The sequence below is a fragment of the Phacochoerus africanus genome, chromosome 6 (assembly GCF_016906955.1).
Source record: "Phacochoerus africanus isolate WHEZ1 chromosome 6, ROS_Pafr_v1, whole genome shotgun sequence".
In the NCBI taxonomy this organism is placed as follows: Eukaryota; Metazoa; Chordata; class Mammalia; order Artiodactyla; family Suidae; genus Phacochoerus; species Phacochoerus africanus.
This window is the reverse complement of record NC_062549.1, coordinates 93,661,092-93,673,341: the sequence shown is the minus strand read 5'-3', so window position 1 is coordinate 93,673,341 and position 12,250 is coordinate 93,661,092. Positions and strand designations below refer to the sequence as shown.

The window sequence follows — 12,250 nt, the reverse complement described above, 5'->3', positions numbered from 1 at the left end:
CGGTCCCCAGCCCTGCTGCCTGCAGCCTTAATCTGTCTTCCCTTTCTTCCACCCCCCTCACCTCTGCCTCCCAGGCTCTCCCCCGCTCCCCCGCTTAATCTGTCTCCCCCCTCCTTCCCCCTTCCCCATCCACCCCCCACCTCTCTCCCCGCCTCCCAGGTCCTCCTCTCCCCACCGGCCTCTTCTGCTTCTGTGTCAGCCCTGACTGAAGCCCCCCCTGAATTGAGGAAGGAAGAGTCCAGACTTTGTAAGTGGAGGCAGTACTTTATTCAGGCAGGGATGAGGCAGAGGGGGCCACAACAAGGCAGGAATATGGGGGGGATCAGGACACAGGAGCGCCCCCTCACCCTCATTAGCCACTGTGACCAGATGCCGGCCCAAGCCCCGCCCTGTGAAGAAAGGCAGAACCCCCGCCCCCCTCCAGGCTTTTCCAGCTGATGGGAGGAGGAGAAGGGGTGCCCGGAAGAGGGGCCCTAGTTACTGAGATTCAGTTGGCTTCAGCCTCAGGGGACAAGGCAGCTAGGATGGCCCCCTCTGCAGGGTCTGAGGGTCTGAGAGTTTATTCCCGGAGCCTCCATTCGTGGGACAGGTCCCTTTGCCTCACCCATCTCACCTTGGCCAGCCTGGCCTCTGAGACAGAAAGGGCAGGTCAAGGGATCATAGTTAAGGGTGCAGCCCCCTGAGTGGGAGGGGCGCTTGGGGACATCTCCCCCCAACACAAGTCCTCAGTGCCCTAGGGGAGCTCCCTCTCTAGTCCTCCCCTGAGGACCAGGAATCTCCATCTCCCTCTCTCTGAGTGAACGGCAGGAACTGGCCCTGGCCCAGGTGAAGAGGAGCCCCTGCCCAAGGGGTCTTCAGGGTGCCCCCCTCCTCCCCCTCCAAGGGGGTCCCTTGGTCCCCCTCCAGGGCCCCTGCTTTCCCCTGCCCCACACCCGCAGGCTGCTCCAGTCCATTCACCACCCCCCCATTCACATGCTCCAGCTCTTCCTTCAGGCTGGGGCCCTGGCCATTGACACCAAAAGTGTCCCCTACCTCCAAGGCCGTGTCCTCCACCCCACCGAGGGTCTCCAGAAGGCCGGGGACGTGGTCCTGCCTCTCCAAGGGAGCAGCAACGGACTCTTCCTCCGAGCCCAAGGCCTCAGCGCTGTCCTGGGACCCAGTCTCCAGGGCAGTCGTGGGGGCATCGAATGCCATGCCCCTTGAGCCGTCATCCCAGGGGACACTGACATCCACGGCCTCAGACCCCAGGAGGCTCCCTCTCTGAGGGTCACTCAGGGCCGGGAGGCTGCCAGCAGAGGGCCCTGGCCTGCACCGCCCAGCCCCTGGCTCCCTGCCCTCCTCTTCTTCGTCTTCTTCCTCTCCTTCCTCCCCGCTCTCCTCATCTGCAAACCCGTCGGACTCCCCATCCCGATCCCAGGCTGCAGGCTCCAGGAGCAGCTGGGGCACCTGGCCCAAAGGTTCTGCCACCTGCCCAGGGACCCCAGGAAGGAGAGACGCCTCCGTCCCTAGGTCCTCAAATTCTTCTGACAGCTCAGAGTCACGGCCACGTTCCTCCTCCTCATCTCCCTCCTTCTCTGAGGGGTGGGCCCCCAGGCCCTCAAGGGCCGGGGCAGCGGGACCCCAGCCTTCCTTCCTGGTCTCCCCTTGAGGGGAGGGCCTCTGCTCTCCAGCCAGGTCCCACTTGGGGGAAGCAGGGGACCTGAGGTAGAAGCCCAGAGGAGTGGAGTCGGGGAGGGTCTCCCCTAGCTCATCGGCCTCACTCTCTTCTCTGCTCTCTTCCTCCTCCTCCTCCTGGAGGCCCTCAGGGATTTCCCCAGAGCCCAAATCCTCCTGCTCCCCCTCAGGGACCTCAGCCCTGCCCTCCAGCCCCCAGCCAGTCTCTTGGGTCCCCTCAGCCAGGCACTGGGGCCCAAGTGCATCTTCAGGGTTTGGGGTGGGTGAGGAGGACTCAGCGGGCCTTGGGCTGGGGGGCCCCAGCACGGATTCTGCCTCTTCCTCTGCTCCCTCTGACCCCAGGGGCCTGGGTTGAGGGGCATCACTTCCATTGTGGTGCAAGGTCTCAGCGGGGAAGGCCTCCTCTGCTTCCCCAGGGGCCTCAGGCTCTGATTCCTCCCAGCCGCCCGGAGCCTCCAGCAAGTCTCCCCTCTCGCTGGGCAGTGCAGCGAGCTCTGGCTCCAGAGCAACCGCCTCCGCTAGCTCCTTTCTGGGCCCTTCCAAGCCCTGCACCCTCTTTGCTTCCAAACCTTCTTCTCCCAGGGGTGACTCTGTCACATCCTCTCTGGCCAGGCCACCTGGCTCCTCCAGGCTTACTGCCTCCTGCTCTGGTCTCTGCTCCACTCCCATGGACTCGGACTCGCCCACAGCAGTCTCCAGCCCCAAGGCGACCTCTGGGGAGGCTTGGCCATCCGCAGGGGGCACATCATCTTCCAACACGGGCTCTATCACCTCTGAGATTCCCTGGGGAGCTTGGAAGCCTGGAGCCCCCACCTGCCCTGGCCTCTCTTCAGGGTCTTGGAAGCCCTGGGTGCCTCCCTCCCCACTGGCTCCCTCAGCTGGGACTCTCTGCTCTTCGGGCTCAAGGCTCCCTGGCTGCCCCCCACCTGTGCTCCAGGCCTCCCCCGTGGCCATGGGCTGCAGCTCCGCCTGCTCTCCAGCCTCCCCCTTGCCAGCGATGCCATCCTGTTCTCTCTGATCCAGGTCTGCCTCGTCCTCACTGTCCACTCCAGCCTTCCCAGGGGGCGCTTCCTGATCCAGTTCTCGATGCACCCCGCCCACATCGTCCCACTTCTGTTGATGTGCAGAGGGTGGCGTCGCCTGTTCCTCCTCCTCCAGAGACCTCGGTGGCTCTGGAGTCTCTCCCTTCTCTACGTTCTCTTCCGCTTCCAGGTACCTCTGACTTTCCTTGCCTTCCTCCTCTGGAGATCTCCAATTCTCTAGGTTCCTCTCTCCCAGGGAGCTCAGTGATGCTCGATGCTCCTTTTCTAGGGGGCTCAATGTCTCTTGGTTCCCTTCCACCGACCCCAGTGGTTCCTGACTTTCCTCTTCTAGACGTTTAGCTATGTCTTGGTTTTCCTCTCCTATAGACTTCAGTGCTTCTACAGTCTCCGTTTCTGAAGATCTCACCGCCTCTATACTCTCTTCATTTAGGGACCTTAATAACGCTTGATTATCTTTTTCTAGAGGTCTATCTATCTCCTGGGCTTTTTCAAGAGATTTTAGTGGCTCTGGTTTCACCTCTTCCAGAGGTCTCAGTGTCACCTGGTCTTCTTCTCCTAGAGACTTCAGTGGCTGTTGAGCTTCTTTTTCTAGAGTTCTCAATGTCTCCTGGTTCTCATCTTCTGAAGACCCCAGTGGCTCCTGATTCTCTTTTTCTGGAGATCCTGTTGTCTCCTGGTCTTCTAGAGACCTCAGTGACTTCTGGTTTTCTTTTTCTAGAGGTCTCAAAATTTCATGACACTCATCTTCTGGAGCCCACAGGGACTCATGATTCTCTTTTTCTAGAGGTCTTACTGTCTCCTGATCTTCTTCTAGAGACCTCAGTGGCTCTTGACCCTCTTTTGCTAGGGGTCTCAATGCTTCCTGGTTCTCTATGTCTTGAGATCTCAGTGGCTCTTGACTCTCCTTTTCTTGAGCTCTCAATGACTCTTCTAGAGACCTCACTAGAAGGTTCTCCTCTTCTAGAGACGTCACTAATTCTTGATTTTCCTTTCTTGGATATAAAAATGTCTCTTCATTACCTTCAAAAGACCTCAGTGTTTCTTGATTTTCCTTTTCCAGAGATTGCAATGTCTGCGGGTCCTCTTTTTCTACAGGCTTAAGTAGTTCTAGAGTCTCTTTTTCTAGTGATCTCACTACCTCCACCTCTTTTTCTTCTAAAGATGCCAATAACTCTTGATTCCCCTCTTCTAGAGGTTTTAGTGTTTCTAAATTCTCTTCTTCCAGAGACCTCAGAGATTCTGGATTCTCCTGCTCTAGGGATCTCATTGTCTCATGGCTCTGTTTTTCCAGAGACACCAGTGGCTCTTGAATCTCCTCTTCCGGAGACTTCAGAGATTCTTTTTCCAAAAGCTCCTGGGCATCCTGGATTTCTTTCAGGTCCAGATCCCCCTCTTCTTGCCGTGCTTCCCGCTGCAAGCTGCTCACTACTTTGACCTCTACAGCTGTCTCTTTTTCTGCCAGCCCCCAGATCTGCCCTTCACCTTCCTCCTGGAATCTGCTGGATTCTATAGATTCACTGGGTTCTCCATCTTTGACCTCTAAGCTGTGGCGGTCAGGGCTGAGGGCTGGGGCCAAGGGGGCCTGATCTTCAGGGGCCTGGCCAGGACCAGCCTCTTGCTGCTTGCCTCCAGGCTCCTCAGGTCCTGGCAGGACACTGGCAGGGATGGCCACCTTGGCTTCAGCCTGCACAGCTTCTGGAGCCTGTTGCCTCCCAACCCGTGGCTGGAGCAGGGAGAGAGGGGTGTCCTGGTCTCTGATCTCGGCATCTGGAGCAGGGCAGGGAGCCTGAGGTGTGGGTGGGATGGGGGTGCTGGCCGAGGTGGGGGTGCGGGCCTGAAGGAATTCCTGGCTCTTCAGAAAGGCTGGCATAGGTGTGTCAAGGGTATCGGGCAGGGGTGAGGAGAGAGGAGTAGGACTCAGGACAGAGAGCAAAGGTCCCAGACGCCGGCCCTCTGGGGTCCCAGGGAAATGCAGCTCCAACTTAGGGTCTGGAAAGGCAGAGGGGAAGACACAGTGTCAGGCTGAATGGGTTAGGGGTGAGGTGGGAGAGCAGCTACCCTTCTGGCAAGAGGGCCCACAGGCCCTGCTCCTGCCTCCCACTGGCTGCACAGGAAAACGCTCCCTACATTGGGGGCCACGGAGCTGAGACTAAGACTGGCGCCTCTCAGGAGAGGAGTAGCTCTGACATGGGAAGAGGAAAGAAGGGTGACGGGCTGGGGGCAGGGGTGCTTGTCCCCTCCTCTTACCCAAGATGCTGAGAGAAGCCTTGGAACCACTGCCAGGTGTCTGCAGCCGGGAGTTCTCCGCCTCTAGGAGGGTCCTGGGGATGAGGGAGGAAAAGCTGGATCAGCCCTCTGCTCACAGGCCTGCGCGCAGCCCAGCCCGGGAGAAGTCACAGCTGAGCATGCGTGCGAGTCCCTGGCCCAGCAGGCTACTCTTCATTTTCACACTCACACAAAAGCCACGCATGGGGTTATGCTTGGCTCTGCACATGAAATCACAGAGTCACATCCCACAGATATCATATCCTTGGTCACACAGAGTCACACGCTTATTTGGGACACACAAGCAGATTCCCACACGGTGGGTGGACAGAGTGTACACACACCCAGATGACACTTTAGATCAGTCTCCTCCCCACCCCAGGCCCATGACCTCATCCTCTGCGTGGGGGGCTGATTCTCATGCTAATGGCTGCTTTTGTCCACGCAGCCATCTGGAGGGTCTGAGTAGGGGGCTTCCCAGGGGAAGTGGGAATTCTCAGACCGTTCCCATGGGATAGGCTCCCTCCCCCTTCCCCGGGGCCCCCAGAGCTGATCACAGACAAAAGCAAATGAATTCAGCTCCCTCTCTCCAAATCCTTTTCATGCCTCAAAACCCAGCGATTCAGCCTGCCCAGACCCTTCCCCTCAGTGGTTTGATTGGGGGTTCAGGCCCTCATCTTGGGATCTCGAAATAATCTGGATCCTCCCAAAGCTTTCGGGGCAATGGAGGTCTTTGTGTCTATGCCCCTGCCTCGGTGTCCCAGGGGGACTGAGGAGGAGAGGACCAAGATGGGGAGGGAGGACCAATCAATTCAACAATTGATGCCGAACATTCTCTGGGCTCTTCTTCACCATCTTGGAGTCTGCTCAGTTTTTTTTTTTTGTCTTTTTGCCATTTTGGGGGCCACTCCCTCGGCACATAGCGGTTCCCAGGCTAGGGGTCGAATGGAAGCTGTAGCCACCGGCCCATGCCACAGCCACAGCAACGCGGGATCAGAGCCGAGTCTGCAATCTACACCACAGCTCAGGGCAACGCCGGATCCTTAACCCACTGAGCAAGGCCAGGGACCGAACCCGCAACCTCATGGTTCCTAGTCAGATTCGTTAACCACTGAGCCACAACGGGAACTCCTCTGCTCAGTGTTTTCTACAATCCCTCTCTGTCCTTCCTAATGCAGTATTGGGCTTGCTTGCTTTCTTCCTTTTTTGCCTTTTGGGGCTACACCAGAGGCAAATGTAAGTTCTAGGCTAGGGATCGAATCAGAGCTGTAGCTGCTGGCCTAAGCCACAGCCACAGGGAAGCCAGATCCTTAGCCCACTGAGGGAGGCCAGGGATTGAACCCATGTCCTCATGGATACTAGTCAGGTTCATCACTGCTGAGCCACCACGGGAACTGCAGCATCATGCTTTCTGAGCAATGTGCCCCATGGAGGTGGTGAGGTTCTCATCCTCATCCCTAGATTCTCACACTGACCTTCCCTCTCTGGGCCCAGCCGCCCCTCCCTTCCTGAACCTGCCCCAGGGCCCCTGCCTTTGTTTGCCTGTGGATTCTGGGGGCCCTGTCCTAATAGCCTGTCTAGCCCTGGCCCCCCTCTGCCAGCGTGGGGTACACAGCTCGCAGCTCTTCGCAGTGGCAAAGCCCCTCCTTGGGCTCCATCAGCGAATCCTCAGCTAAGCAGGCCAGTTTCTCAGAAGAAACCAAAAGCCCTAGTGGGTTTGCTCAATGCCACAGAGCCAGAGAAGTGGCACTTCCTCTTTGCCTTTCCTGAGCCAACAGGGAATGCGGTCAGTAGAAGGGCTAGAAAGGGCCAAGGGCCCTCGGGCTTGAGAGAAGTCAGACCTCAGGACATTCAGGATGGAAGGGACCTTGGATGTCACCCAGGCCATCGCCCATCCTCCAGACAAGGAGACTGAGGCCCAGGTCAGGAGGCAAGTCAGTGCCACCAGCCCACCCCTGCAGTCCCTCCTTTCTGAGGCTGCCCAAAGACATCGCTCTCTCGGTGTGAGCACACACTCAGACCCGGCTCTTCAGCCCCCACGGGTAACAGGCAGGGGGTGGGGGGGTGGGAGGGGTCTGGCAGCGGATGATCCACACGTGTCCAGCCCTCTCTCTGGAGGCTGTCCCACTCAGCTATGTCACCTCTCCTTGGAGGATTTCCTGGGCAAGGAAATCTGGTCCTGAACCCACAGGGGAGCAGGGGGGCTTACATCGTGGTGTGAAAAGGAGCCTAAAATCCTAGGACCTCGTGGTGACAAAGCTGCCACCACCTGCGGCTCTGGGCTCCTTCAGCTGAGGAGTCTTTCCCTGCGGGTCAGTGTGCATCGGTGTGCCTGGTGGGTCACGGTCAACCTGTACCTGTATGTGGCCACCTCCAGGCTGAGGGACATCTTGAGGTGTGCCAGCTGCTGCCGACCTTCCAGGACCTGGGCGATCTGGCTCTGTAGGCCCTGTTTCTCCTGCTCCAGGGCCTCCACGGCCAGCTGCAGAGCAAGGCCGAAAGACAGTCAGTGAGGTGGTGGGGTCCTTACTGCCAGCTAACCTCTGTTCCCCTTGGCTGCTGCAGCAGCATCTTCTGCTCCCTGATTGACTTCCCTGCAGATCAGATTTCTGCCTGCCCCTCTCTGGAGCCTCCAGAAGAGCAGAGTGGCCCCCTCAGCCCTCTCCCACGGCCTGGCTCCTCCTCTGAGGATGCTGATTAAATGGTAGCACATGCTGCTCAGCATTCAGCTCCCACAGGAAGGGGGAGGTGAGGGAAGAGAGGCGATGGCTTACAGAGAGCAGGAGAGGGGGAAAGTGGAAGCAGAAGGAAAAACGATTAATCAAGAGGCCTGGAGCCGGCAGGACTGGAAACCAAACGGCGCTGGTCCCAGTCACTGTCTCCTGCTCCCCACACCGGGGCCCCCACCCCACCCCCACTTCCCACATGTTCTGGAATCTTTCTCCTCGGAGAGGAGGAGTGGGGAGGTGGCCATGGTGAGACCTCTGTCTGGCCCAGGCAGGAGGCTGTTTTCTCAGCTGCTGGTCCCATCTGCGCAGTGTGAGGGGAAGCAGCTGTCCCAGGCTTCTGGAATGTGCTCAGGAGCCCAAAAGCCCTGACAAGGGAGAAAGGCTGGTGGCCCCTCATCCAGGGCCCCTCACAGCCCCTCCTGTCAAGGGGGGAGGAGGGCAGCTGGGAACTTGGGAGATCTGAGTGGCCAGACCATCAGACCCAGTGTTGAGAGGGAAAGTCCTGAGCATCTTCTGAGTGACAGGAGAGCCTAGGGAGGGGCCCAGAGGCCATCAGGGTGGGAAGGGGCCATCCAGACGGTGAGGAGGCCGCTGCAACGTCTTGGGCCTGCCTGCCCTTCCAGGGATCTGTGTTAAGACGGCTCATCCAAGCCCTACTCTAGACAGAGATGTGAACGTCTAGGCTGGTGGCACCGATCATGGCTTTCTAAGAACCGGCCTCTGAATCTGCAGCTTCTCCCGCCCCCCACTTCCCACTCCCTTTCCAAGGTCTCTGAACCCCAAAGGGACTTCTCAAAGCCTCGATTTGCTCAGGCTTTCCCCACACCCCGCCCTCACTTCCTCACCTGGAACTGCTCAGTGGCCCGTAGCCGCTCCTGCCAGCGGCCCTCCAACCTCTGCTCCAGCGCAGCCCTGCGCTCCTGGAGGCCGCTGCGCTCCGCCTGAAGCTGCTGCAGCTCCAGGCGACCCTCGCGAGCGCCCTGCATCGCATGGCCCAGGCGCTCGCGGGCCTGGCCCAGCGACGTCTCCATGTGCGCCACGCGCTCCTGGTAGCCGCGCACAGCCCCGCGCCACGCCTCGCCCAGACGCCGCGCCAGCTCCTCCACTTCGGGGGCCGGCGTGGGGGGCCCTCGGGGCGGAGCGGGGCCGCGCGGGGCGCAGGCAGCCTGCGCGTTCAGGCCGGCTAGCTCCTCCTCGTGCGCCGCGCGCAGAGCCTCCAGTTCGCGCTCCAGCTCCGCCGCCTGCGTGCTCAGCCAGGTCTGAGCGCATTTCTCGGCCTCGACAACACGCCGGCTGCGGGCCACCTCCTCCGACGTCCGCTCCCGGGCCAGCCGCAGCTGCTGGCACCGGCCCGCCACGCCCTCCACCTCTTCTGCCAGGTTGTCGCGCGCCACCTCGGCCGCGTGCTTCTCCAGCCAGCGCTGGTCGACGAGGGCCCGCAGGGCCGCCAGCTCGTCGTCGGCACGGGCCCTCCAGGAGGCGACCCCGGACTGTGCCCGGAGACCCTTGAGCTCCGCGCTGAGCAGCTCATTCTGCTCCTCTAGCGCCTTGACCCGGGCCAGGTAGGCCTCCAGGCGCCGGTTGAGCTCCCACATCTGAAAAGATTCCTCCCCCAGGCAGCCCTCCATCCTGCTCGTCTGACCCACCGAAGGTGGAGAGACGCAGAGCACCAAGACGGGCCAGCAGCTCTCAAAGCTTTTAGGACGAAAAGGAAAAGGAGACGGATGGGGACAATGGCGGGGCGGGGCAAGAAGCAGCCGGAGCGACTGAGAGTCGGGAGTGGGAGCGAGGCTATTCATACTCCCGCCAGGCTGGCGGGAAAAGGGGCGGGACCCAGGCCTTAACCCCTTAGGGTTCAGAGAAACTGCGTCCGCCTCGGTCCCCTTGGTCCGGTGTGATGGAGAGGAGAATGGAGCCAAAGGAAAAGCCACGCCTGGAGAATCCGATCCGATGGTGGTGGCTTTCTGGGGTGGGAGGCAGTGAGGAAGGGTCATAACTCCAGATAAAAGCAGATTATACACGGAACTGAGACTGTGGAGGAAGTGCCAGGGGATTCAGGCCTGGGAAGGGGTGCCAGTCTGTTACTCAGCACACCCAAGAGAGGTATCATTTACTGAATTCCTCTAAGCCTCAGTTTCTTCATCCATAAAATGGGAACAATAACGGAACTCTCATGGGACTGCTGAAAGAATAGATGACATGTTTTTCATAAATAGCAAAGGCTCATCCTCCTGAAATACTGGAAGAAGGCAGCATCGCAGAGAGTTTAGAAAGACATTGCCTGGAAAACAAGAACAAAAATGCATTTGCCCTATTTCCTCTGTCTCCATCAGGAAACGGAGAGAGCAGGCAAAAGCGTTTCCCCCATTATCCCCCTCATCCGTCCTACTCTTCTGTCATATAACCTGAGGTTCGCAAACCTACTTTCTAGGTAAATCGAAGGCCTCCCCCAACTCTCAGGGAAGGACACCCCACGTTGTCTTTAGTGTCGGGAATTTTTGGGTCGAGGGCGCCCCCTGGTGGCTGACAGACTAGATCGAGACGAGGAAGTAGAAGCGGCACAAGGAGCCTGGATTTATTGAGCGTTTGTAATACGCAAAATCATGTTCAAACATTTTATTTACGTTATCTGACTGAATCCTCAAAACATCCCTGAAGGCGGGAGTAGTTAGGAAGGGCTTCTGGAGGAAGAGAAGTCCTCGAACTGGGTAGTGAGGGAGGTGGAATTTGGGGTTTGTAGAGTGAAAGGGCGCAGGCTCAGAGGGGAGTGCCAGGGATAATGAGAGCGTGAAGGGATCTTTGGGGAAGGAATTTCTGCTCATGAAAGTCCAATTTAGCGCTCCAAGTGTTGGATGAGACCTCTTATGTCTCAGCACTGGAGGAATTCATAGTTTGGTAACATGAGGGCAAGAGTGACAGGTGCTCATAGTCTGGTGGTGAGGTCAACGATAAGGTTATCATGGAGTTCTCGTCATGGCACAGTGGAAACGAATCCGGCTAGGAACCACGAGATTTCGGGTTCGATCCCTGGCCTCGCTCAGTGGGTTAAGGGGTCCAGCATTGCCTTGAGCTGTGGTGTAGGTCACAGACGTGGCTCGGATCCTGAGTTGCTATAGCTGTGGTGTAGGCCAGCAGCTGTAGCTCTGATTAGACCCCTAGCCTGGGAACCTCCATATGCCACAGGTGCGGCCCTGAAAAGACAAAACAAAACAAAACAAAACGCCAATAATTTTGTCCTAATACTTAGCACCTGAGGTGTCCACAGAGACCTGGGGGAGCACAGAGAATGGAGAAGGTCCTCTGGGTACAGCAGGGTCACTGACCAGGAGGCTGTCCCACCAGGCCAGCTGGGCTTTGGAGTTCACTGCTAGTATGTGGAGAGGAAGGGAAGGACCAGTGGGCGTGGAGTGGAGGGATCGACTGAGACTTAGCGTGAACCGGGAGACTGAGGCTTCTCCATCCCTACCTTGCTTCACAAATCCTGCCCTTTGGTTTGGGCAGGGGCGTCCCAAGAGTTGTGTCCAGGAGAGCTGACTTGGGGTCTCTCCCTCCTCTTTCTTTTCCTGGCTGTAGGAAGAGAGAAGCCGAATACTAGAGATGACCTGGGAGCCTTGAGGGGGTCCCCTGCAGACAGGGGAGTGGCAGTGGGGTGAGGAGCACCTCTTCGGGGCCCCTCACTCTTACCCAGAGGGGAGACATTTGGCGCTGGTCTCATGCAAGTACGAGGTCTGACTCTTACACGTTCTAGCTGAAAGACCTTAGACAAATTGCAGAGATTCTCCAGCTGAGCCTCAGTTTACCTTTTTGGTGAAAGAGATTAATACTTACCCATCCCCAGGCATTGGTTCTGAGGATCAAACAAGACGAGGTAGGAGTTCGTGTCATGGCTCAGCGGTTAATGAATCTGACTAGCATCCATGAGGATGCAGGTTCAGTCCCTGGCCTCTCTCAGTGGGTTAAGGATCTGACATTATCGTGAGCTGTGGTGTAGGTCGAAGACAAGGCTCGGATCTGGCATTCCTATGCCTCTGGTGTAGGCCAGCAGCTACAGCTCCAATCGATCCCTAGCCTGGGAAGCTCCATATGCCAAGGGCACAGCCCTAAAAAGACGAAAAGAGGAGTCCCTGTCGTGGCTCAGAGGTTAACGAATCCGACTAGGAACGATGAGGTTGCGGGTTTGATCCCTGGCCTTGCTCAGTGGGTTAAGGATCCGGCATTGCCGTGAGCTGTGGTGTAGGTCGCAGATGAGGCTCGGATCCAGCGTTGCTGTGGCTGTGGCGTAGGCCGGTGGCTACAGCTCCAATTAGACCCCTAGCCTGGGAACCTCCATATGCCGTGGGAGTGGCCCTAGAAAAGGCAAAAAGACCAAAAAAAAAAGAAGGACCTTGAGGGTTGGAATTGGTCCCAGGAGAAGATGGCCAGATGGTGAGGGAACTTGGAATAATGTTTGATGGAGACTTTCTGAATCTACTTGAGTCTCGGGATCGCAGCTAAGTTCTGAATCTAAGAATAACAGCCTCCGAGCATCACACACATCCT

The 12,250-nt window shown here is 58.0% G+C and overlaps 1 protein-coding gene across 1 annotated transcript; it reads right to left on the bottom strand.

Moving 5' to 3' along the window:
- Nucleotides 1-244: 244 nt before the first annotated feature.
- On the bottom strand, nucleotides 245-9,488 carry NES (nestin). The gene is made up of 4 exons (XM_047784293.1): nucleotides 8,557-9,488; nucleotides 7,340-7,464; nucleotides 4,965-5,038; nucleotides 245-4,706 (listed from the first exon to the last, which is right to left on the bottom strand). Exons 1-4 carry the CDS (start codon nucleotides 9,337-9,339, stop codon nucleotides 751-753), a joined length of 4,938 nt encoding a protein of 1,645 aa, XP_047640249.1. The 5' UTR covers nucleotides 9,340-9,488; the 3' UTR covers nucleotides 245-750.
- Between the last annotated feature and the right edge of the window lie 2,762 nt (nucleotides 9,489-12,250).